The 25,519-nt window shown below is 39.3% G+C and overlaps 1 protein-coding gene across 3 annotated transcripts in view; it reads left to right on the top strand.

Annotated features, from left to right (window-relative positions):
• Positions 1 to 25,519, top strand: part of NEBL (nebulette) — a 352,516-nt gene that overhangs the window by 299,853 nt on the left and 27,144 nt on the right. The window contains exons 12-21 of one of the 3 annotated variants that reach the window (XM_058669306.1): positions 585 to 695; positions 4,205 to 4,315; positions 7,457 to 7,567; positions 11,930 to 12,040; positions 12,202 to 12,312; positions 15,743 to 15,835; positions 18,840 to 18,932; positions 21,917 to 22,009; positions 23,273 to 23,365; positions 24,950 to 25,046. The exons of the other annotated variants lie outside the window; for them this stretch is intronic. Coding sequence (XP_058525289.1) covers positions 585 to 695; positions 4,205 to 4,315; positions 7,457 to 7,567; positions 11,930 to 12,040; positions 12,202 to 12,312; positions 15,743 to 15,835; positions 18,840 to 18,932; positions 21,917 to 22,009; positions 23,273 to 23,365; positions 24,950 to 25,046 — 1,024 coding nt within the window. The remainder of the gene's footprint in view (positions 1 to 584; positions 696 to 4,204; positions 4,316 to 7,456; positions 7,568 to 11,929; positions 12,041 to 12,201; positions 12,313 to 15,742; positions 15,836 to 18,839; positions 18,933 to 21,916; positions 22,010 to 23,272; positions 23,366 to 24,949; positions 25,047 to 25,519) is intronic. 3 annotated transcript variants of the gene reach the window in all.

The following is a 25,519-nucleotide window of genomic DNA, read 5'->3' as shown; positions in this document are numbered from 1 at the left end:
TCTTACCTTAAAAAAAAGATATTTTACCAGGTTCAGAATAAGCTGACCCTCAGTAATCTGAGGTAGAAGATACAGGAACATTCTCAGTGCTAAAAATCATTATGTACCTCTCTTCTAGCAGCCAACCTCCATTAAATTTTAGAAATGATCTTCCCCGAATCCGGCGAAGATTGGCAATGAGGACGATAATGGGTGTATGACCATATGCTACTTTGGTTTACATGGGCATCTGTATCATGGAATCTTTTTCCAGTGCACTCTTTGTTGAGTGAACTTACTAAGTGATCCATTCAAACAGCCAGCATTGTTGGTTCCCTTCCTAAAATGTACTGTTAGGAATAACACACTAGGAACGTTCTTAAGCAGCCTCATCAGAACGAATTTGGAAAGAAGCAGGATTCTGCTTTTGTCTGCTAGAATTCTGAATTGCAGAATGAAGTGGAGCTGTTTTCCTGTTGGTAAGAAAAATCTGCAGTGGTAGAATTCTATAAGAACACATCAGTTTTGTTCTTGGGACTATTGTTCTTCCTTTTCAATGCCACTGGTATTTACTATGTTTAAAATTAGATGGTTTTATTTAACAGAAAGTTTACAGAGAAGATTTTGAGAAGGAGATTAAAGGAAGGTCTTCGCTGGATTTAGACAAGACTCCAGAATTCTTACATGCAAAGTACATCACCAACCTTCTGAGGGAGGTAGGGTCTTTCTGTTTTCTATTGAATAGCTCCAAAGACATAACCCAGGAAATGATTAACAGTTCTCTACTAATTGAGTGTTTGAGATGTTGACCTTTTTTATTTTTTTTCTCATTCTAGTCTTAATGCTTTGCATTTTAATTAAAAGCAGCAAAGTATGTGTTAGCATTTCCATTTAAAGCAGAGGGAAATAGTTACCCAGATTCCTTGGGAAAGCTTATAAGTTTTTCTGACTTTTTTTATCTCATTGTAGTTCAGAAATGCTATAAGCCATTGGTTTTGTAGCTTCAAAGTGGTTAGGCTTAAAAAAATGCTTTTATCTACTTGAAGTGGGGAGGTGACACAAAGAAGGAGAGAAGGAGGGGGGAGAAGATAAAGAGATCATTCCCGTCATCTAGTTCACTTTCCAATCGCTTCTAATTGCTGGGGCTGGGCCAGGCTGAAGCCAGGAGTCAGAAACGCCATCCAGGTCTGTCAGGAGAGCATCAAGGACCCTGCCACCTGAGGCACCAGCATTCACTGCCTCCCAGGGCACACAGAGCCAGGAAACGGGAACACAAGAGGAATAGTTGGAACTTGGACCAGACCAGCACGCCAGTGTCGGGGACACCTTGATTCCAAGTAGCAGTTTGTTCTTTTAAAATTCTGAATATGGGTGGAACAAGTTGTAGTCTTTCAAATTTAGCTTTTATAAAAAATCATCTTAGCCCTAGCTATAGTTGCCGTGTAGGATTGTTATGATTTGTGATATCAGAAATGAGGTACACACACGTGTGACCTGGATAAACTGCTTTCTTATCAGTCTTTTGTGATTCCAGTTGGAAAAATATTTCTGATATTATATTTTGCAGATTTTTATCCCCTAAACTTAGTAATCAGTATAGTAATATAGTAATCAATATAGACAATCAATAGTGGTGCAAATCTGACAATTAAAAATGAGTTCATGGTCTCTCTGCTCGAAAGTTTCTTAGGCTACATGCTTAAAACTATTAAACTGTTAAAACTATTATCTCGGGATTTTTTTCTGTTTCTATTAAGGGACTATTTTCCTTCATTTTATATAAATGATGTAGTATATAATATAGGTTTATGATGTATATTATAAATGGAATATATATGTGAAATGGAATGTGAAATTCTATTTAACCCCTACTTTTTCAGTTGAAGAAAACTATTCCTGAGGAAAGTATCCCATATCAGTGAAATGGATTAGAGCATCATTATATGTTTAGAATCACAGCAGCAGGGTTTTCTGTAATAAGCAAGTGCCAACTGACTTCACCGTTTAACTGGTTTTAGAAACTTACTGTGATCCTGTTATAGTATATGTTGTGCTAAAATATGCATATAAACTCTTGTAAGGATTCTTTTGCTGTATTTTCTCTTACATTTCGTGCATGTAAAATTTTTTGAAGTTGAAGGCTAATCAGAGAGCAACTTTCCACTATGATTGTTTTTTATTTTGAAAATACACAGGTTTTATATTTCCAAGGAGAATCTTTTTTTTAATCATTTGCACACAAGTGACAATGGAAGCTTTAAGATTCTGAAGTAGAGGCCAGCACAGTGGCTCATCATACTGTTCCTTTACCTGCGAGCACAGATATCCTTTGTGGGTTCTGATTCTTGTCCCAGCTGCTCCACTTCCCATCCAGCTCCCTGCTTATGGCCTGGGAAACGGTAGAGGGCAGCCCAAAACCTTGGGACCCTGCACCATGTGAGAAACGTGGAGGAAGCTCCTGGCTTCTGGCTTCAGATTGGCTCCACTCTGGCTGTTGTGGCCATTTGGGGAGTGAGCCAGCAGATGGAATGTCTTTCTCTCTGTCTTTCCTTCTCTCTGTAAATCTACTTTTCCAATAAAAATAGACAACATCCATAAATAACTTTAATACATGTCATTACCTTTTTGTTTGACATTTCCTTGTGAGTAAGGCTTATTTTAGACCTGTGAATTCAGGATGTATGCACTGGGGCAGAAAGGGCCAGGAGATTATTGCACTGGTCTGCTGGAGGCTGCTGGGACAAAATGCCTTAGGATTTTAACAATGGACAGTTTTCATGTTTGTGAAGAATGGGAAATCCAAGATAAAGGTGTATGTTTTCTGGTGAGAGCTTATTCTGGCTCGTGGTATACCGTTTTGCTGTGGAAGCTGAAGAAGACATCAAGATCTTTGCTTCCTTCTCTCCCTTGATACAGATATAGTAATTCCGTCAGGGAACCTGCCCCTTTCCAATTTCATTAACACCTAATTACCTCCCAAAGAACTCACCTCCAAATCCTATTACCTTGGGAGTTACAGGTTCAGCACATACGTTTTAGGGGACATAGGCATTCAGTCCACAACAACTAGCATTAAAAACATTCAATGAATCACAGGATGTGTAATTTTAACAAGACTGTCCATGAAAATGTAATTATTTCCCTAAGTGTAAGCATTTAGCTGCAAATGGTTGAGCAGTCTTTACTGTGGCTTTTAGAGTGTGCAAAATATCCTTCGATGCTTCATTGCACTTGTTTCCCCTGGTCACCCTTTGACACTGCGAGGACAGTGTTTTTATTTGCTCTTTTGTTAGATTGCATATCAAAGGTGGGTTTCTTAAGGTCTTCCTGAAGGTCACCCAGACGCAGAGGAGGAGCCAGACTTCCCCCAGGTCATCGACTCAGTGCTGTTTCCAGACTCGTGGCCATTACTTTGTCTTTTAAGCTATTAGTCATGTGAGGACAGGTTACTTTAATTATACTGGACAAAGGGAAAATACCATGACACGAACCCTGGAACCCTGGAAATAACTGAAACCTGATTTGTTGTCATTAAAAAGGAAATTTTACTTTCATCTCAAAAGTTAGTTGTAAATGAAACTTGAATGAATAGGAATAAGATATATATTGTTTCCATTATGTAGATAAGTAAAACACAAGCATTTCACTAGCAGAGAAAACAAGGTATATATAAGCATTTGATTTTAGGACATTTGGATCAAATTAGAATTAGATTAAAATAAGCATTGTTCAAACTAAGTATTATCAGTGTATAGGTAAATCTATGGTTCCACAAATCTTTGAATAAAATTGAAGTCTTCTCTTTAACTTTGGCTACGTCAAGGCTTTTGATTATGTAATTTTCCATTCTTTTTCAGCTGTGTGCTTTTTCTATTTCATATTTTATAGATGGCTTTCAAAGACATTCTCCAAATAATAAGAACCATGTATGCTTAAGATCTTTCTCACAATTTTAAGGAAGGGCATCTTTTTATAAATACACTATGGTACTGAAACATATTAGGAGAAAGGATGAAAGGGGGGAAAGGAGATAATAGGAAGCCACTGTGAACCTGATGCGGAGAAAATGAAGTGTCTGTACAAAGTAATCAAAGATGCTCAGCTGTCTGATTCATTTTTCCCTCATAATATTTCCTCCTCCCATGATCGCTACAATGTGTGTAAAAGAGTACATTGGATAAAGTTATTTTGCGTAAGGTTTGAACTGTGTATTTTTTTTTTACAGAAGGAATATAAAAAAGATTTGGAAAATGAGATAAAAGGGAAAGGAATGGACCTGAGTTCAGAAGTTCTTGACATTCAGAGAGCAAAACGAGCATCTGAAATAGCCAGTGAGGTGCGTGTATTTAATAACTTGGAATGCACAGCCATTTAACTGATTTTCCTAATCTCAACATGTTTCTCAAAGATTATAGACATGTGTGGATAACTATCAGTAGTTATGTCTTAGTAATCCTAGACAATGAGCTTTTAAAAAAAAAATCGATGCTCACAATCTCCTTTCTTTGTGGCTTGAGGAAAAAAATGGCCCTTTCCCCAATTTAGAGAAAAACTATATAATAAGAGGAAATCGCTTTTTGATAGTTGACTTGATCTTCTCAGCAAGTAAAGGGCCAAAGATCAGGCAGGTGTGTTATCAAGGTCTGTGTCAGTAACGGCAGTTAACAAGTTCACAAGCTCTTGTGCTTGTAACCTGGCTGACACTTCTGTCCTTTCCTTGGTGGGTGAACAAGCCCTGTTAAGCCATGTTATCAAATGGTAGTGCCCACTGCTCACTTTGTGTGAACTTTATATAGGAAGGGATGGAATGTCTCTCAAGTGTTTCTGTCCTTTATCCCTAAGTAATGTCCCTGCGTTGGTGTCACGTAATGACACTGTGCTTTGAGGAGAATCTACTGAATTTGGCACTGAAAAAGCTTAAAGCTTTGTGACTGTATGTAAAAATTAAACAGTGGTGGTGGGGGGTGATGATGGTAGTGAGGAGTGGGTGAATAGTGGGGGCATGAAGGTGTGGTGGGATGGTGCTGGTGGTGCTGGTGGTGATGGCGGTGGGGTTACTGGTGGTGATGGGGTGTACTGGTGCTGGTGGTGAGGACTGCCTTGTTAGGCTGCAGGTGAAAACAGCTCCACTCAGGCTGAGGGCAGCAAGTGAGGAAGTGGCTTTAACTTACGGAACAGAGAAGTCGAGAGATGGAGCTTGCCTCAGGTTGGAGTTCAGGTGTTGTTCATTGCCTTTGTCTCTTGCTTCTGTTGTGTCTGCTCCTGGCCTCACTTTTGAAAGAATGTCTCCTTATAATGACTTCGTTACCCAGATGCCGTGTCTGGGCAGTCATTCCAATGGGAAGTGAGCCAGTAAGCTGCCAGGATTGAATTTCCTAGGATCAACTTCTGGGTTTCCGCCTGACCCAATCTTTGTGTCTGGGGAGGGAGGGTGTTGAGGAGTGTAATGCCCTGATTGGTCCTGATTGATGATCTGTTGATTTCATCACCACCTCCAACATTTCATCACCACTTCCGACACTTCTACAGTCAGAACCTAATATCATTTTACTCAGGTGCTATTGTAATGAAAGGATGTGAATTTACCAGTTTTGTTGTAGATGCTATGAGATGATACATATCGCATTTAACAGTCATTTAACAGTGTCTTTAGCGTAAATCATTCTAAAAGCTTATGTAATAAAACATTCATATTAATATTAACTATAATTGTGCTTTTTAATTAAGGCAAACTTAAAAAACCAAAAACAGTGTAAGTGCCAGTGCAGTACACTGCAGGCCTGCTGTAGCAGAGTGCTGGTTGGAGTCCTGGCTGCTCTGCTTCAGGTTCAGCTCCCTGCTGATGCACCTTAGAATTCAGCAGAATTCAGCAGTGTAGGAGGCTCTGATGGAGTTTCTGATTTTGACCTGGTCCAACCCTGAAGTTGCAGCCATTTGGGGAGTAAATCAGCAGGTGGAAGATTTCTCTCCGTGTCCGTCATTGGGTCTTTCAAATGAATAAATACATTTTCAGAAAAAATAACAGTATGTGCAAGTAGTATAGAAGTGCTGGGAGTCTGTGCCCCGACATGTCTGGATTGAGGTTGTTCAGCGGAATCTCTGAAATAAGAGAGTGGAGTGGGTGCTGATCTTGAGCCACACAAGTTTACTGGGCAGTCTTTGGTCTTTGGCTCTGCTGTCATCACATAGCTTTTCTGTGTTATATATTTGGGCAAGTTGTGCCCAGTTCCACCTTCTGAGGTCAAATCTTGTAATCAGTTGCCCACGGTATTTGGAAAAAATTAAAAAAAAATTCTCAGTGGCAGATCCAACTGTATGGCCATGAGTGACAAGGAGGTGGCAGGTGCAGTCCTAAAGGAGTCCTTGTCAGTTCTTAGTCACTGTGCACCCCTCTTTGTGCTGGGCTCTATTTGCTGGCTCTTTGGCCTTCATAGTAGATGGATCCTGCGTGGGGCTGCTATTATTCCCGTCTTGTGATGCATGTACCAGACACATTAAGGGACATTCCCAGTGTCACACACTGTTGCCTGTGGCTTCAGTTCTGCTGCCTCTCTATCTGCCCTCTTTTTTTTTTTATTGTCAGAAAGAACTTTTTAATTCATGCACAGTTTTTTTTGTAATACACATTTCCATGAACATTTTCAAAATATTTCTCACAGTCTGTGATAGCAATAAATAAAAATAATCAAAGATGTGAAATTAATCTCACATCATTGTTAACATTTTTGTATACATTAAGGGAAAATTCTTTGATAAGGTTTATCTTGCCTTTCTAAAAATAAAAAAGAATCTGAGTGACCGGAATAGGTACAGAGATTATAGAAACCATAGAGCTGAAACTGTACACAATCAACTGAATAGATCTCTGAATTTATACCATTGTACTCTATAAAAGTCATCAATCTATAAAAGTCAACAATATTATTATATTATATGTACTCCAAAAAGTCATCAATCCAGGATTTTATAAATCCTGTCAACCTTCTGGTCTGGTATGTGGTTGTTGAAAACATCTGGTGAGTTTCATTCACAGAACATCTTTTTAACATCTTTTTAAAGGGCATGCTAAGTAGCTAAGAACTCTATTTTAATCTTTTGCTTGTTAGGATATTTTGATTTGACAATTGCATCTAAAGCTGGATTGATGACTATATCTGCCCTCTTAAACCTGCTTTCCTGTCCTCTCACTCTCAAGGCAGCTTGTCAGTGAAGATTCTTACCTGGAAATTCCTGTATTAATACTAAAAATCTTCAGAGCTTTATATACCCTCCTCAGTGAGAGAATAGTAGTGATCACTAAAAGCGGTTTAGAAAATGTGTTTCCTGTAGCCGTCTGTAGTAGAAAGAAAGCTGTGTGTCCTCTGTCTACACCCTACTGCCCATTCTTACTACATTTAGCAGTTTTCAGGGTGTAAGTGACTATGCATACATGTTTCTGCCTCTGTGTTTGAATGTTATAAAATGCTGCCTTTTACAGAAAGAATACAAGAAAGACCTGGAGTCAAAAATTAAAGGGAAAGGAATGCAGATTGGCACTGACACCCTGGAAATCCAGCGTGCCAAGAGAGCTGTTGAAATCGCAAGCGAGGTGAGTAGGGTTGGGATGCGAGCTGTGTTTCACCAACTATATTGACAGTTCTCTTAGTTCAGGGTCTTTCTCAAAGCTTTGTGGCGATTTTTCACAGTTTGGAATCAAAGCCATTTAAAACCATTATGTTTGTTTGAAAATTGATGACTTCTGTTTTTTCTCATTTTCTTTACAACAAAGGAAACACAGAAAGAAATTTTGATAATCCCCCCAAAACACACATATTTCTACACATCTTATTTTATAATACAACACTTTTTGTGTTAAGTTTTGCTTTAATATTTGCATAATATATTTTTCTTTAAGCATAGATAATGTACTACTTGCCATATCTGTGATTTCAGCTTTCTGAGCAAACATTGAGACATTAATAGAAAAATAGTAGTCATTTATGTGTGGTTGGACACTCTTAGGGTAATCTGTTGATTTCATCACCACCTCAGACATTTCTACAGTCAGAGCCTAATATCATTGTACTCAGGTGCTATTGTAATGAAAGGATGTGAATTTACCAGTTTTGTTGTAGATGCTGTGAGATGATACATATCCCATAAAAACGATGTAAGAGTCAGATTTCATGTATGTTTTTCAGGAGAAATAGCCCAGAACTGGCCTACATACCATTCAAATTTCCCCAGTGACTCTGAGATTATGAAATGGATTACAGAAGTGTTGAATATTTGGGATGAGATGGTTCTGTGAGCTGTGTATGTGGAGAGACAGTGGGGTGCAGGTTAAGAGGAGTTGTTCGCTTATCTTGGGGCTACTTAGGAGAGAGCACCAATGGGACTATGCTGAGAGCTGTAATGTGGCCCTGCCACTCAGCAAGAGCAGCTCCAGTACTGCTCTCCACCCAGGAAGTGCAGAAAGCCAGAGCTAACTAACTGACCACCACAACTGCTGCTGTGCTGTTACAAATAATCTAGAGATGATTTATAGTGTTTAGAAGAATGTATATAGGTTATATCAATTTGTGTGGAAATGCTGTACCATTTGATATGAGGAACTGGAGTATCCTTGAGTTTTGGTATCTGTAGGGAGCCCTGGGACAAAAACCCTGTGGGTAGAGAAGGACAGCTATATATTCTCTATCCAGTAGCTAGAATAATCTTTGAAGAATTCAATGAGATTATTGCTGCCCTCATTTAGAAGTCCCTAGTGGTTTCCTGCCATGCCCAGGACAAGTCACACTATTGATCTGGTGTTGAGGGACACTGCTATGATTGACTCCAGTCTGGTACCCCTCCCCCTATTACATTCTAGCCCCAGGCTCTGCCTGCTCAAGGTTTTGGTTCTCCATATTGCTCTAACATCTCCCTGAATCTCTATACTTGATCAGCTGTTTCTTAGAACAGATTCCCTGGGATTTCAAGTGGCTTACCATCCTGAAACTGTTAAATCACTACTTAAAAAAAAAAAAAGACTTATTTATTTGAAAGGTAGAGTTACAGAGAGAAAGAGATCTTTCACCTACTCTTCACTCCCCAATGGACACGATGGCCATAGCTGGGCCAGGCTAAAGCCAGGAGCTTTATCTAGGTCTGTTACATGGAGGGAGGGGCCAAAGTGTTTGGGCAATCTTCTGCTGCTTTTCTGAAACCATTGCCACATGAAATGTTTGAGTTGCAGGTGACTGCTTTACCCCATTAAGCCCCAGGGCTGGCTCCTAAAACACAACTTTTTAAAAAGTGTTTTCATTTTGTTTAAAAAGCAGACCAGAGATCTTTGATCTCTTGATTCATTTCCCAAATACCCCCAAGTTCATCCAGAGCCGAACTTGGCCAAATCCAGCAGCCTGGAAATCAGCCAGGTGCCCCATATGTATGCATAGACTCCAGTTCTTGAGCCATAGTAGGCTGTCTTCCAGGGTGCCCCTTAGTCAGAAGCTGGAGTGGAAGCAGCAGAGGCAGGCCTTGAAGCAGAGTCTCTGATATGGGATACAGCCATCCTGCATATGAGCTCCTGTATGGCCTCCTCATCCCTCAGATTCTCTGAAATTGTTCTTTTGTTGGTGAAGGGTTTGCATGCAATATTGGTTTTAGTTACCTTGGTGCATGGGGCTTGGGAATTCAAGGTTCAAGAACATTTCAAAAACCATACTTTGGGTGGATATTTGGTTTAACACTTTAGACGCCTGTGTCCCATTTCAGTATGCTTGGATTTGAAGAGTTGATGCTTTGTTTCTGCTCCTGACTCTAGATCCCCTGCCAGCACAGTCTATGGCAGGCAGCAATGATGGAGTTATTGTCTCCCAGCTTTGGCCTCAGCCTAACAGCTGTTGTGTGCATTTGAGAAGTGAATCAGCAGATGAAAATGTCTACTTTCTCTTTATCCCTCCCTTCATTGTCTACGTAATTTTAAAAAATTGGAAAAAAATAAAAAATGTGAAAGAAGGAGAGTTGAAGCTAATTAAAACATCTCTAGAGAAAAAAAATGTAAGCAGAACAGATATTTTATATTTCACCCTCTCATCTCAGAGCTGGCATCTAAGACATACCTCTCTTATGGCAAGTTGCTGTGTTTTAATATTCAGGTCTTTCCTTGGCATGATAATAAATTTATGTATCCAATAATAGGCTGATTTAGATTTTTCAGTATTCTCTGAGACTGATTAGCAGGAAAATAGAGCCTATTTATTTATTGAGAACCTAAAGAAAATAGACTTGGAAGAGTTGGCTGTACTGTGGTTACATGTAGTACAAACCAATTTTGGTGATGCTGTTATCTTTGTAGTCCAAATACCTCATTTGCATGTAATTGTCATCACATCGTATCCCATTTTGCTAACCTGACAGACTCTCAACTTGTTTTTCACCAAAATTTGGGATTCTGCCAGTTTACTCCTTTTTTTGGGAAAGATTATATATTTACTTGAAAGGCAGCATTACAAAGAAAGACCTCTGACATGCACTGGTTCACTCACCTAAAAGGCTCTAATGGGCAGGGCTGGGTCGGGCTGAAGGTAGGAGTCAGGAGCTTCTTTCTGATCTCCCTCTTGGGATTGTGGGTTTGTCAGTTTGTTTTTAATATTAGAAGTTCATTTTTCAAGTAAAGCCCACCTAGTATGTTGTTACACTAATAGCTCAAGTAGCCTTGCCTTTCTGTATCAGTGGGCTTTGGCTGTGGCACTTTCCTTAACCAGTGAATGTTACTGAACGTGACTCAGGCTCAGAGGAATGTGGCTGCCTTCAGCTTGTTGAATTGAAATCTTCTCTAAGTTTTGGGGTATTTTGTTGTGTTACAGTAGCAAACAGCTGGCACAACTAGTACCCCAGACAATTCACATTGGTTTAAACAGGTTTAATAAAAGCAGTTTTTTTTTTCTGACACTGTAGTGATGGAATATTGTTATTCTGGCTGTTAAACATTATTACTTGGGTCTTTATTCAGGAAAATGGAGAATCTAAGTCAATAAAAACAGATCGGGTTATAAGAAGAATATAAGAAAAGATGTAGCATCTCTTTGATGTTGAGATCTTTGCTGATATTTTTCTGAGTTTAGAGCATCTGGATTGTACCATTTTCATTTGTTCTTGATTTAATCTCATGTTGATTTATTCACTGTGGTTCTGGAAGCACTGGGTGAGACCCCTTACAACATTGATGTGTAGTAGGCTATTCCATCCAGGTGTGTCTGTCAGTGTATTGTGTGAGTGTTCAGCTACAGAACTCACTCACAGCATTGTTCTCAAATGGACTGCTCACAATGCCGGGCATCCTTGTAATTGATTTATTTTCAGTTCTCAGGCAGGCTTTCTTCTCTGGTTTTCAAAGAGGCTTTCAGCAGCTTCTGAGCTCATCCTTCATTCATGTACAGAAGGAAAGAGGAAGTCTCTTCAGATACCTTCTTGGGAAAAGAAATTCACCCATCCCTGAATCAGTCAGACAGGGCTAGGAATGGGCTATAAACATTTACTTGAGCCAAGCTCACCTAAGCTGAATGGCTTCGACAGGGAGCAGTTAGGTGCCTCTTGACTCAAATCAAGGAGACCATGAAAAGTAAATGACACAGTGAATCCTCCAGTAATGATTTATCACAGAACAAAACCCAATAATTTTACAACTATATTTTATTGATATTTAGCAATAGATTGAAGTAATAACCAGTAGTGTACAAATGGAAGGGTAAAAATTTCCACTAACTGGCTGTTTTCTTTCTCAATGCAGATAATAGAAAAGCACTTCCTGTTAACTTGTGAAAAAAATCATTACAAATCATGTTCTACCCACAAATAAAAGCTTTTGTTCTAAAGACATAAAAACACAACCCGATAGCAAATGACAGAGTCTTGATATCAAAGTGCTATGTAGCAGTTTTCCTAACAGTTTTATAGCACTGACTGCATGTTTTGTTTTCTGTAGAAAGAATATAAAAGAGATCTGGAGACTGAAATCAAAGGGAGAGGAATGCAGGTCAGTGCTGACACTCTTGACGTCCAGAGGGCGAAGAGAGCATCTGAGATGGTCAGTGAGGTAAGGAGGCAGCAGGGCAGAGTTCCCGAGGAGCACCTTGGGGGCGTGTCCAGACAGAGGAACCGCTGCTGTTCAGCTGTGTGGCATCGCTAGTCAGGCAAATAGAGAACAGTTGTTATCAAAGTTAGGCAGAGCTCTGAGATTATTTTCTCTTGTTTCAGAAACATTATAAGAAGGACTTAGAAAATGAAATTAAGGGGAAAGGCATGCAGGTGAGCATGGATATCCCAGATATACTGCGAGCCAAGAGGGCCTCTGAAATCTATAGCCAGGTTGGTAGAGTGAGGATGCTCAGAAAAATGTATTCTAATGGTCTCCTCACCATATGTTGGATGTGTCTTTGCAATTTGCATCTTTTTCATGATGTCGCATTTGACGTGACTAACTTTGTTGTTAAGAATCTATGGGCTGAATTTGATTAACCTCACTAACTCTAAAGAAAGTGGTTGCACATCCAAGTAAGTGGGTACTCAGAAGTTACAGAGTCGCTCCTGTTTGTGGTGTTCCTTATGTTGAGATTGGCAATATTTTGGCCTCATGTTGCACAATTTTTTGACTTGAATATTCTGTACTCATGCTCCAGAAAAAAAGCCTTTTTCAAGTATTTATTTTTTAGCTGTCCATTTTGTGAATATGATGATGGTTAAAATAACCCTCTCTATATAAAATAAAAGTTGTGAAAACTGTCCTGGGTATTACATAAAAATTCTTAATAAAAATTAAGGACAGAGGTAAGTCTTTTTACTTTGCTAAGTATACCTGTCACAGATCCTCATCAAAAACTGGATTGAGAGAAATAGTGGCTGCCAAAGAACATATTTTGGAAGTTAATTATAAACATTAATTTTGATAGATTCATTAGTGAATAATATCTTTGCTATAAAACATAGATGACAATAATGAATCCAAATGGAATAAAATAGTAAACATGAACAAGTGAACAAAATGAACCTAAAAATGGAGTTCTGTATGATCTAGCTTCCCACTATTGGTTATGTATCCAAAAGACATGAATTAATCGTTACCAAAAGAATATCTGTTCCGCCATCTTTATGTCAGTACTATTCACAATAGCTAAAATGTGGATTCAGCCCAGGTGTCTGTCATCACATGAATGGCATATATATATATATACATATATGTATGTGTATATATATGTTTATGTATATGCGTGATAGAATATTATTCAGCTATATATGAAAGTTTGAAGTCCTGTGATTTGATGCAAAATGGATGGAACTAGAGGGTATAATGTTGAATGAAAGAAGCCAGAACCGAAAGAAAACAAACACTGCATATTTTGTCTTATGTGGGGCAGATAAAATTGAAAAACAAAAATAAACAAAAAAGTCCTTAATCTTAACTTTTGGAGACTTGGAGAGGGAGAAGGTTTTTGATTAATAACAAAGAGAGACCTGGTTGTGGGTCATTTATTGTAACAAAGATACTAGAAGGAGATAATTAATAGGGGAAATAGGTTGAGGAAGTAGATGGGAACTCCTCACATTACCACCTCACAATTTTTGTTTGATAAATTTAAAGCTACATTAAATCTTTTCTCTTTATTTAGATCCATGCAGTATGGTAGATTTGGATAATATGGAATATTTTTCTGTCTGATTCTTTTTTATAACACACAGAATTTCAGATCCATAATAACTGTGGCCTTTTAGGCAAAGTATAGCAAAGAAGCAGAGAAAATACTCTGTTTCACTGCAGTAAGCACTCCTGAAATGCAGTGAATTAAGACAATAAGACATTAGTACAGTGAGTTTCAAAAAATAATTTTATATAATATTTTTAGTGATCCTGCCTTCTGTCTGCGACTCATTGGATGAATTCTGTGTCAAGGTGTGAAATTTTCCACTTGGGTATCATGTTACTGTGCAAAATGTTTCATGTTTTGGAACATTTGAATTTCATATTTTTAGATTAACATTACTCAAACTATGTTTTTTTTTAAATGACCACTTTGGAAATTTATGTTGTGTTAACAACAGTCTTTAATGGTCAGTGTTTGATTTTCAATTGCATTACTTGAATTTTTGGTTGACATTTTAAAAATTTTTATTTCTTCAAAATAATATTAAATGTTTCTAAGAGTTACAATTTATCATGATTGTTTTATAATTACAGATTCACATTTTCCTCTTTTTTTCAAATGAGAGTTACACTGAATTTAAAAATTGAACTGGGGAAATGAATTTTTTTTAAGTTGTTTATTTGAGAGGCACAGAGAGGGCAAGAGTGATAGACAGGGCCAGCTCCTCAGACAGAGAGAGCACTCTAAATGTTCCCCGTGGTTGGGACTGGGCCAAAGCTGAAGCTGTAGCAGGGAGCTAGGAGTGCACCCCAGATCTCCTATGTGGATGTCATGGACCCAATGACTTGACCTGTGCTCCTGTCTCCTGTAGTTTGCACCAGCAGGAAGCTTGAGGAGGAAATTGAACTCAGGATCTACCAAGTGGGATGTGGTCAACTTGGCCACTAGGTCAAACAGAAAACTTGAGCTCAGGAAAGAAATCTATTTTCTGCACAGATTTTTCTCTGAAGATAACAGTAGTCATATGAAGCAATTTATTTCTATCAGATAATCATCGGTTACTTTCATTGATAATATATCTAAGAATCACTAGTTTAAAGCTAAATCTCAGGTGTTTATATTTTATTTTGAGGACTCAAAATTGCCTCAGTACCATTAATTAAGAGATTTGGCCTAGGTATAATGGATGCATAAATCTGAATTCTCTTCTAAAATGAGACAAATTGGTTACACAGCCAGTTTTATATTGGAAGCTTATCTGAGTCACTTAGTAGTTAAGCAAATATGTCAACCAAATGTGAATTGTGTTACGTTTAAGGATTTCTGACATCCTAATTCAATTGAAAATTCCAGCTCTGAGATATGCTGGTAAGGTGCCTCTGGGGTCTGGCCAGGCTGAGCAAAGAAAAAAATTTCACTGGATGGAACAGGGGAGAGGCTGTTTTTGCCCAGGTCTCCCGAGTCCACTGTAGCCCAGATTTCTATCTTGTAGAGGAAAGCATCTCTCATGTCATACTCTGCCACTGGTGCCAGCACCCGCATGTCAGGGGGCGAAGCAGTTCTTTCCCCATGTGCTTGTGTTGTGAGCACTCTCTTTCTGCAGAGCACTTTGTGTGTGTGTGTGTGTGTGTGTGTTTGGAAAGGGCAGATAGCTTTAGACAGAAAAAGACATGTAGGAAGTCAGTGGAGGAGGAGGATGCGTGGAATGATGTTGATGATAGAGCTGACGTTGTCTAAAAAGTACACATGTATCTAGGTGTTAGGAGAAAAGTAATTGGTTAATATGTCATTCTCCTTCTGAATTAAATGAAAACTGTTCAGTGAGCTTTGGTAATAAGTTTTGATTTTTCTTGTACGTGTTTGAAGAAGCAAACTGTTGCTTCACCAATTTATATTCTGAAAGTAAATAATGTGCAGCCAGGTCAGATGCCAGTCACCCTCTAGACTAAGTGTTAGAGAGTTGCTTGTGTGACCATAGGATATGGGACCAAGGTTGGATATTTTTGTCATAATGACTCATGTAATATTGCTTCTGATAAGTTAGCAGCTGTATTCATATCACCATAAGACCTGAGAAATTAGTTCTTTTGTGAGAATCAGACCTAAGACCTGAATTCTACTAAGCTTATACTTATTCTTTCCCTTGCCTTATTATAAAGGTGTTTTATAAAAAAGAGATAGGAGCTGGCACAGCAGTAACAGACACTCCAGAGATTGAACGAGTGAAGAAAAACCAGCAAAATATTAGCTCAGTAAGTTCTCCGTTGCATTAATTTTTCTTTGTCAAAGTGAATGCACACTTGATAAATGTTTTTAGTTACTTTCTTAATCGACTGTGTTTTTCTTTCTTTTTACACTTGATTGGTTTCATTAGATATCAGAGTCTCACTTTCAGAATGAAAACTGTAGCGTTGCATAAAATTTTAACTGTATCAATTTTTTCAGAGAAAGAATATAATTTAGTACTTCTCCAACATTTGGAGGAAAGAAATCTTCACCTTAAAGGATGAGTACAAGAGTTCCAAGCATTTATTTGGTGGCTTAAGTGAAACTGTCAATTTTATTTAATTTTTAAATTTAAATAAAATTTTAATTTTGATTTTTAATTAATTTTTAATAGATTTAATGTGACTTAACAGATACAATCCCAGGAACATCATGACACTCTCTCCCTTCCTGCCTTCCAGCCAGCTTTTTATTCTTCTGCCTTTCTTTCATTTTAGTTTTTGAGTCAACATATATTAAATTACAATACAGTAAATTTAAATTTAAATGTACAACTTGATATTCCATCAAGTAACAAGTTCAACAAGCAAAAAGCAAAGACCCCAATTTTGCAGGGGATACAGACCACGGCTGTAAGATAAGCAACAGTTGAGCGGGAAAATGCCCATCTCACCCATATGCAGTACACTTTAAAGTAACAAACTGAATTTTAAAGAGAAAATCATATCAGTTTACTTTCACCCTATGACTGTCAAGTTTCTGCACTTTCAGACACATTTCTGCCTAGTGTTGTGTGCCAGTCCTGGTTCCCTTCCACGTCTTCCAGCAAAGACACCTTGTTTCAATGGGAAAATACTGTCCTCCAGTTAGGGAAATAGTAGAAGAGAGGCTTAATGTCATGGGTGGGCGAAATTTTTTTTTCCTGTTTGGTGGTTGACGTTTATAATGAATACTTACTATCCTTACCGGTAGAGGTGTTCTTCCATGTATATTTAGCATATAAATCCTATTTGTAAAGAAGTGTATATTCTTTTTGTAAAGAAGAGATTGTTTCCTTAAGCCTTTGTTTGTTTCCCTGAATTTTCTCTTTACCTCCCCTGGAGACAACCTCCCAACATTAATCTAGGAGCAATCAAAGAACTACTGAGATGCTGCTGCAGTAACATGGAACTCTGGGTGTTACGTGGCGTTCTGAGGATAGACGCTCATGTTTCTGGGGAGAGTTAGCAAAGGCAAGGTGATGCGGTAGTAAAACGCTCTTAGAAACAAAATTAGAAGTCTGCAGCAGAACAGGGCAATAAAGTCTGCAGCGCGGATGGACGAAGCCCTCTCCTGCGGAGTGCGCTAGGGGACCCCGAGGCAGGAGAATGGGAGGGCTTGAAGAACAGGCTGTGCTCAGAGCCCGCAGCGGGCACACTTGGGTCCGCTGGAGAAATGAGTTTGGGAGAGAAAGACAGCGTGTTTGCTCTCTCCACTTTCAGGTGGTAATATGTGAAATGTACCCATCAATGTGCTGTGATAGAACGTTATGAATGTTCTGCGATGCGCGAGTCTATAGCCTACAGTGAAATGAGCGCGCCACCTTGATTAGTTTAGAGCGCTATGAAAAACAAAACTGTTCTTTTCTAATCATGTTTTGCCTTTCACCCGAGGAAAATGGCACAGAGTAGCACAGTCCATCATTTCTGCTTTCAGCATCATCCAGCCTCTTCTAGCAAACAACAAATGCGTAGTCCCTGTACCTCTGCGAGGCTGCACCATAAACTCCTGCTTAGTATTCAAATGGAAACTTGCCCTTTCAAGATTAGCCAAGATCTGTCAAACCAAGATATGATTTTCTAACATTTAAACATCCCGACATTCCCCACCTCCTCCAGAGTCCAGGCCTTTTAGCTATTAGCTCTCTGTGTTAAGGACTGGTTTCGAATTTTATTTAGAAGTAGCCGTTCTCAGTGTACTTTGAGCTTAAACATTTGGGGCCTGGACTGGTGTTGGCATTGTGATTCATCCTAAGTCTACAAATACCAGGAGAGAAACAGTAGCTGGGACCCCAAGCTACTTTCTTGATGACAGCGTGATTTTGGCTTTGAAATGAGACATTGCAATGTCCCTGGTAAAGATGTATAATAATTTAAAAGATCATTTTAAACATTAGCCAGTTGATGATTTTGGTTTAATTCTTGGCTGCATTTCAGCACAGTTCTTGTGTCTGTTCCGCTCTGTCTGTTTACCTGTGTGTGCCCTTTCTCTCAAGTCCAACTGTCTATAAATCTAGGTGTATTAAAATCCACCTGAAATGATGGCATTACTTATTGCATAAGCATGAAGAGCTGCTGCTTGTCCTAAGTCCAGATGTGCACTGCTGTTAGAGCCTGTGTGGAGATCCTTCTCTGAATGAATCTGGAACGGGAGCATTGGGATGACGGGGTTCCAGGGTTGTGTGGGCAGGAGGTACTTCCTGACTTTCTGGCTTTTTTTTTTCTTTTACCAGCAGTTTGTGCTTACAGTACATTTCCATCCATCTCCTTTATTCTCTTCTTTAACTGTTATCGCTGCATTTCCCCCCTCATTCTGAATAATTTGTGAACTCCAGGAAAGCATTGCTCCAAGACTCTAGCTAACTCAATCTGTCTGTTGCCTTTAAGCACATGTTAAATTTTAATTAACATCAATCGATAGAAAATGCTATGTTCAGATAGAACATAGCAAACCATTATATTAAAAAGATTTATTGTTTCTTGTGTTTCTGCATAATGATAAATTTTCTCTTCTTGGTAACCTTTGCTTACATTAATTAAGGAACACCTCTTGTGATGGGCAGGTGGATAGACATGAATTTATTTATGCTTTAGGATAAAGCAATCCTGATAGCATCAGTTAAAATTTCAAAAATTGTGTTACTGATGAAGAAAAAGCAATGTGATAATTTTAGCAATTCAGTTACGCAGTAGTAACAAATGTAGACTCATTCGCTATTTTTAAACTTTTATGTAGAATAAAGTTAATACACTATTCTTATAAATTGTGCAGGTGAAATACAAAGAAGAGATTAAGCAGGCAACAGCAATTTCTGATCCTCCGGAACTGAAGAGAGTTAAAGAAAACCAGAAGAACATCAGCAATGTGATTTTATTTCCTTGAGTATTTTGTATATTCTGTTACATAAAATATATAACAAAGGGATGATGCCTGTATAGCTAAAGTCCTATTGCAATAAATACCGTTGCAAGAGGTACAGATCGTTGCACATGGATGCCCTCTGCTACACATAGCCAACGCTTTGTGTACATTTGCTTATAAAAGAAATGTATGGCTGAATATCTGCTCTATTTTTGTTTTTGAGAGAATTCAGAGATAGGGGAGATACACTGTAAGGTTTTGAGACCTAAAAGCTACAAAGATTGGAATAAATACTTGATACAATTTTTTAAAAGATTTATTCATTTTATTACAAAGTCAGATATACAGAGAGGAAGATCTTCCGTCCGATGATTCACTCCCCAAGTGAGCCGCAACGGGCCAATGCGCGCCGATCCAAAGCCGGGAACCTGGAACCTCTTCCGGGTCTCCCACGTGGGTGCAGTGTCCCAATGCATTGGGCTGTCCTCAACTGCTTTCCCAGGCCACAAGCAGGGAGCTGGATGGGAAGTGGAGCTGCCGGGATTAGAACCAGCGCCCATATGGGATCCTGGGGCTTTCAAGGCGAGGACTTTAGCCGCTAGGCCACGCCGCCGGGCCCTACTTGATACATTTTTAAGTTCTGTAATAATAATTAAGTATTGAGTATTTGCTATGCTTTTTGAATATATAACATAGAATATCTCATTCATTGTAAGTGGTAATACATCTTGATAGGAAACCAGACAAGGAAGGTTTTGTTTAGGGGAGAGAGGAACAGCCTTAAAGACAGATGACCAATGACATTAGATCTTGAATAATTAATAAAGGTCTGGGTTAGACTTCATGAGCTAAAGCATTCCTGGATGTATAAATCAAGCCTGTTCAGGATCCTGGGGTGTGTGTTTAAGATACCTGTATCCCATTTTTAAGGACTTGGGTTTGATAGTAGCCAGGCCTGGCTCCTAATTGCAGCTCTCTGGTTGTACGGACCCTAGGAGGCAGAAGTCATGGCTTAGTGGTTGGGATTCTGCCATCTGAGTAGGAGAGCTGGGTTGAATTTCTGTCTCCTAGCTTCAGCCATCCCCAACCTCAGCCTTGTGGGACATGTTGAGGAATGAACCACAGCACTCCCTTACTCTCTCTCCCCCGGCTATCTATCTCTGTGTCTGCCTGCTTCATAAATAAGGAATTAGACTCAGGACTCAAGACCTGTTCAATAAGATTGAGTGTGATGCTTTCTTGGAGTAAACAGTGGCAGAAGGTGCTGGTGGCAAGGGAAGTTGTGATATTGATCATAAAGAAGTACTGTGGAGCTCCAAAACATCCCCAAAGTGTGCCTCATACATCATAATGCATTTAAGATCTGAAGTGGGCCACTAGTGAGGAGTCTTTAACTTAGCAATTATGTTATTTGGCTTTTCCAAAAGGAATGCTAGGTAGTTGCCAATTTATGGTAGAAATTTAATAATCCCTTAAAATCACTGTATCTGTAAATAATACTGAGTTCATGTTCATGGAATGAGAAAGTCACACTATTAGTAATAATGTGGCCTATTTCTGGTGTGGCTATAGGAAAGTGACACTCAAATAGCAGAAATTTGTTTAACACTGCAGCCATAGTTAAGAATGATGACCTGGACAGCTGGGTTGGTTCCAGTTCCTGCCCTTACTGCTATATAATGTTTACAAGCCTGCATTTCCTCACAAGGATTCCAATTTTCAATGAGAAATTGCCTATGAAGCACACCACATGTCTATGAGTGGATGAATACAAGCAGTACATGAGGATTCTTTATATCACATTTGTTCTGCAAACTTACACACACTGAAGATTGGGCTGCAATAGACTGGGCTCTATCAGTGGTGCTGCTCAGCATATTTTTCTTCTCTGAGCCCAGAGTCAACTTTCATTGTACATTGCCATCAATAGAGAGTAAACTACCACTTTACTTATTTTAACAGTCATCCCAGTCACAAGAATCTGCCTAAAATCTCAAGCCACATTCCATGGCTGACAGAGAGTAGCATATGGGGAAAGAGGACACATGGGAAGGAGCTCCACCTTCTTCCATTTCCTTTCCAGGCTCATCAAACTCTTCACTTTGATGTTCGCCACCAGGACTATGCATTTCAAGTTCATGTTCTCTGCAGGTCCATGTAGGTCCTGTGATTTCTTGAAAATGGAAATTCTCTAATGCTAATTTTAATTCTAGGAAAATCGCTATTAAGTCTGTCCCTGTGGAGTTCCACACATTGGGATTTATACCTCTAGTTCTACTTACCACTTTAAAAAATGGATTTGCCAATTGATTCATTCTCTGTGACTTTGAAGTTCATTCACTTCCTGGAGTGTTGGGAACACATTAAGAAAGCTGACCCTACAAGCAGTGGGGTCTGACCACCCCCCCCTCCCGCCAGCTCAGAAAGGACACCTTTGTGCAGTACTCAGAAATATTTTCATGATGCTGAGTCATGGGCAGGCCTTCTATTGCCAATGTTGGACCTTCCAAGAGAAGGGAATTTTGAAGATTCAGGCTTCTTTAAAGAGGGGCAGTGTGTAAAGGGCAGACAGAGGGTTAGTGTGACTGTCTTTCCCATTGATAAGTCAATTTTCATCATATGTTATCACAGAATTAGGATGTTAAAATGCAAAATCATCATTTGAGAAACATTGCTTTAATGCCAAGAAGAAATAAACTCATGGGAAGAATAACTGATAAGATCAAACTCAGAAAGGTCACCAGTACATGATATAATTCAACAAATGATATGTAAGCTGTGATTAACAACATTTAATGAGAAAGAGCTCAAGAGATTGACATTACTGAGAAGATGAAAGCTGTGAACAGCACTATGTCACTATAAAATGCTAGGGATGATTTTATAATGAGTGTTTGTAGCCACGAGGCATTTCTTATGTCTGTGTTGAGGTGTGCGTACACATTGGCTTCCCGTTTTCCCACAGTGTCTTATATCTTGTCTTGCAGCTTCAGTATAAAGAGCAAAGCTACAAAGCCACTCCGGTAAGCATGACCCCGGAGATGGAGAGGGTGAAGAAGAACCAGGAGCAGCTGAGCGCGGCAAGTTGTTTCTGTTGTCTTTTCTGTTGATCAAACATTCCATTTTTTGTATTATTATTTTAAAGAAATGCTCTGCACAGATCTTGCCGCTCTGTCTCTATGTAGCTGCTCTGCTTCAGGTTCACAAGCCAGGAGCTGTGAGTCTAGGACATTGGGAACTGCGTTGCTATCATCTAGTCATGTTTGTGAATTCAAGAAATGTTTATATTAAACACCCACATATTCTGGGCAATGCCCTGGTCACAGGGATATACAGATGGATAAGACCTGCTCTTTCCTCTTCGACCTCAGAGTTTACTTGGTGAATCGTTAACAAAGCATCCAGTGAAGACGTGAAAAGCAATGGGATCTGCTGTCCATTGGAGGCGGAAAAATTAGCATCTGTTGAAATAGGGCAGGAGGTGAACTGGCTGGATTAGTATCCTGAGGCATAATTTTAAGTCAAGGAGCCTTACATACAAAATGATCGTGTTAATAATTCAGTAACCTATTGATAATAAAGCAAAAATAGTTGAAAAGTATAAATTACCTCTCTTCTATACTGGACTGTGTTTTTCTGAACCCACAACTCATGCACTGTTCGTTTATTCCTCTGATTGGTAAATGTGGAAAAACTCAGTCCTGGGATTCAGAGGACTTGCCAGGGATGCAAGGCAGGTCCGAGTTCAGCTGAAATTTGGTTCCAGGTCTCCTGGAAATAAGAATTGCCTTTCAAAGTGCACCCAAATAGTTTTTTTCATTACTTGTGACTTTTATGGGACTTTTACTAATATATAAGCAAGAGCCTTCTTCCGAAATGGATAATTTAGGAAGACTTTAAAATAGTAGAAGAAATGCTCCCAAATATAGGGGGAAAATGTGGCTCAACATGGTTTATCCTTGTGATATCCACAGGAGGTCTGCCTGTCACAGTGGACCCCCCAGAGTCAGAATGTGGGTCTCAGGACTTCCCAGACCTGGGCAACACCTGCATGCCAGCCCTTCGTCATGAGTTTGTTCTAGTGTTTCCTTTAAAGCTTGTTTCTTTGTATTTGTGTTACTTTTGTTTGTGGAATTTGCAGTTAGATTTGAGCAGCAAAGTATTCCTTTTAAACACTTTATGCTTGCTACATCAGACCAATGGGAATCTTGGTCAGACCAATGGGAATCTTGGCCTGCGTAAGAACAGAAATGTTGATATACAGCTGCTGTGAGAACAGTGTGTAAAGGGACAGGCTCTTCCACTGTGGGATCTATTAAAATTCTTGTTTTTTTTCTCTGTAGGTGAAATACAAAGAAGAGATCAAACAGGCAACTGCAATTTCTGACCCCCCAGAGCTGAAGAGAGTGAAGGAAAACCAGAAGAATATCAGCAATGTGGGCCGCGTCTCTCGGCTTTCTTTTTGTGAATCTGAATGTGCTGGCATTATGTAGATGGAGGGCTCATATTTAGAACGTGTTCATGGCTTTGAGTTAATACAGTTTTCTGCATTGTCTAGTGGTGTGCTTGAAAGCTCCCAGGGTCTTCAGCGTGGGTGCAGTCATGAGCCTAGGGGTCCCTAGGACACACCAGGATTACAGGTTACTGTGGTTCCTCCTTTGCTGGTCTTCCTGCTGAGTGTTGCTGGGACTCCCCACAGCGAAGCAGTGATAGCTTTGGCATCTTGGCCCTGCCAATAAGCTTCCCCATCTGTGTGTCTTCTTGTTTTGCCTCCTTCCCTAGTCCCAATTCCCACCTCCAGCAACAGTAACTCTGGGGACAGTGTTCTGGGGGAAGTGATAAAGTGTGCATGGCTGACTAGGTCATACGGGACAAGAACAATTTAGGAACACTTGATTAGGAGTTGGCAGTTTTTACTTAGACACTGAGTGGTGGCCTGCTCTGATTCCCTTTTGTTTATATAATCCAGGAAGCAATTCACTGAGAGAACCCTTTTTTGAAGTCATTAACATATAGATTGGGTTCTTTGGAGGAGGAAATTTGGAAATCTATTACATTTAAAGAAAGTGTGTATCCTCTAAACCCTTAAAGTCATTTGAAGAGTTTATAAAGCACAAGTAGGTTATCACTTGCTCTTTCTCTTGGAGAAGCTAGATGCTTGTTTTCCCCAGTCGAGTTAGAGGCATGCTGGACATGGGGCTCACTAAGGAGTGTAACTATGAAAGAGAGGAGTACAATAGTGGGAAGCATGCTGGCCTTTTTATGGATGATCGTGGTTTTCTGTGTAAATGTCTCCTTCCAAAGTTCCTCCACGTTAATTCTTAAGCAGTCACCAAGGAGTGTTATCATTCTTTACCAGCATGAGGACCTTCAGATAGTATTCACAAAGCGTTACTTCTTGTGTTTCTTTGGGACTTAAGGTTCCCCCCAGCCTTATCAATGATATGCGTTTGTGCATAAATCCATAGTGAATCAAATACATACACACTCACACACACACATATATACACACACACACACTACCATGGGATGAAATGAGCAAGATTGTGCTAGGTTGCAAGCATTTTTAATGTGACTAGCCCTCTGATAAATGTTCTCTTTTGTCATAATGCCTCTTCTTCAATGCTTTTTTTTTAAGATTTATTTTATTTCTTTGAAAGGTAGAATTATAGATAGATAAAGAGGGAGTTTTCATCTCCTGGTTCTCTCCCCAGATGGTTAAAACTGCTCGGGGTGGTTTAAACCAAAGCCAGGAACCAGAAGCTTCTGCTGGGTCTTCCATGCGGGTGGAGGCACCCAAGCACTTGGACCATCTTTCACTCATTTCCCCGGCCATTAGCAGAGCACTGAGTCAAAAGTGGAACAGCTGGGTCTGAAACCATCCCAAATGGAATGCCATTGTCACAGCAGCAGCTTAACCCCTTCTGCCATGATGATAGCTTTTTCAAATAAATACTGGGAGACTCTTTTTCAGTTGAATCAATTCACAGTAATCTGTCTTTTGTTCTCTGACATGCCAGGTTTATTATAAAGGTCAGTTGGGCAGAGCTACTGCATTAAGTGTAACTCCCGAAATGGAAAGAGTAAAGAAGAATCAAGAAAACATCAGCTCGGCAAGTGGTTTTATTCCTTTTGGACTACCACAAAATGTATCCTTTATTATTCACTTATAGTCCTATTTTTTTCTTGTGGCAATAAGTGACTTTCAGGAACTCTTGGTGATATGTCTGATGAGCCCAAGCATTTTTTTCAGATGACTTCCAAAAGCCACTGCTCTATATAAATTGACATTGTTCTACTCTGTCCAGATGTGGCTGACAGTTAAGTTTTACTTGTGAGTGAGACTATATTTATTTAAATTGTAATTAATGTTATTTCTACAAGCCTTTTTGAAAGTGATGAAGTCTTTGGTGTACAGCTTAACAATTACTGTTTTACTGAGACATTATATTGACTGTGTGGATTGTTGAAATGTTCCCTGCCAAACATAGGAAATGAGTCATTAAGCCAAAGTAAGGACTTAGAATGCATGCCCACATGTATCTCATTTGGGTTTTTGTTGCTCACAAGAGTCCCATGGTGGATATCAG

This window comes from Ochotona princeps, chromosome 10, assembly GCF_030435755.1.
Source record: "Ochotona princeps isolate mOchPri1 chromosome 10, mOchPri1.hap1, whole genome shotgun sequence".
In the NCBI taxonomy this organism is placed as follows: Eukaryota; Metazoa; Chordata; class Mammalia; order Lagomorpha; family Ochotonidae; genus Ochotona; species Ochotona princeps.
This window is presented reverse-complemented; position numbering and strand designations above follow the sequence as displayed.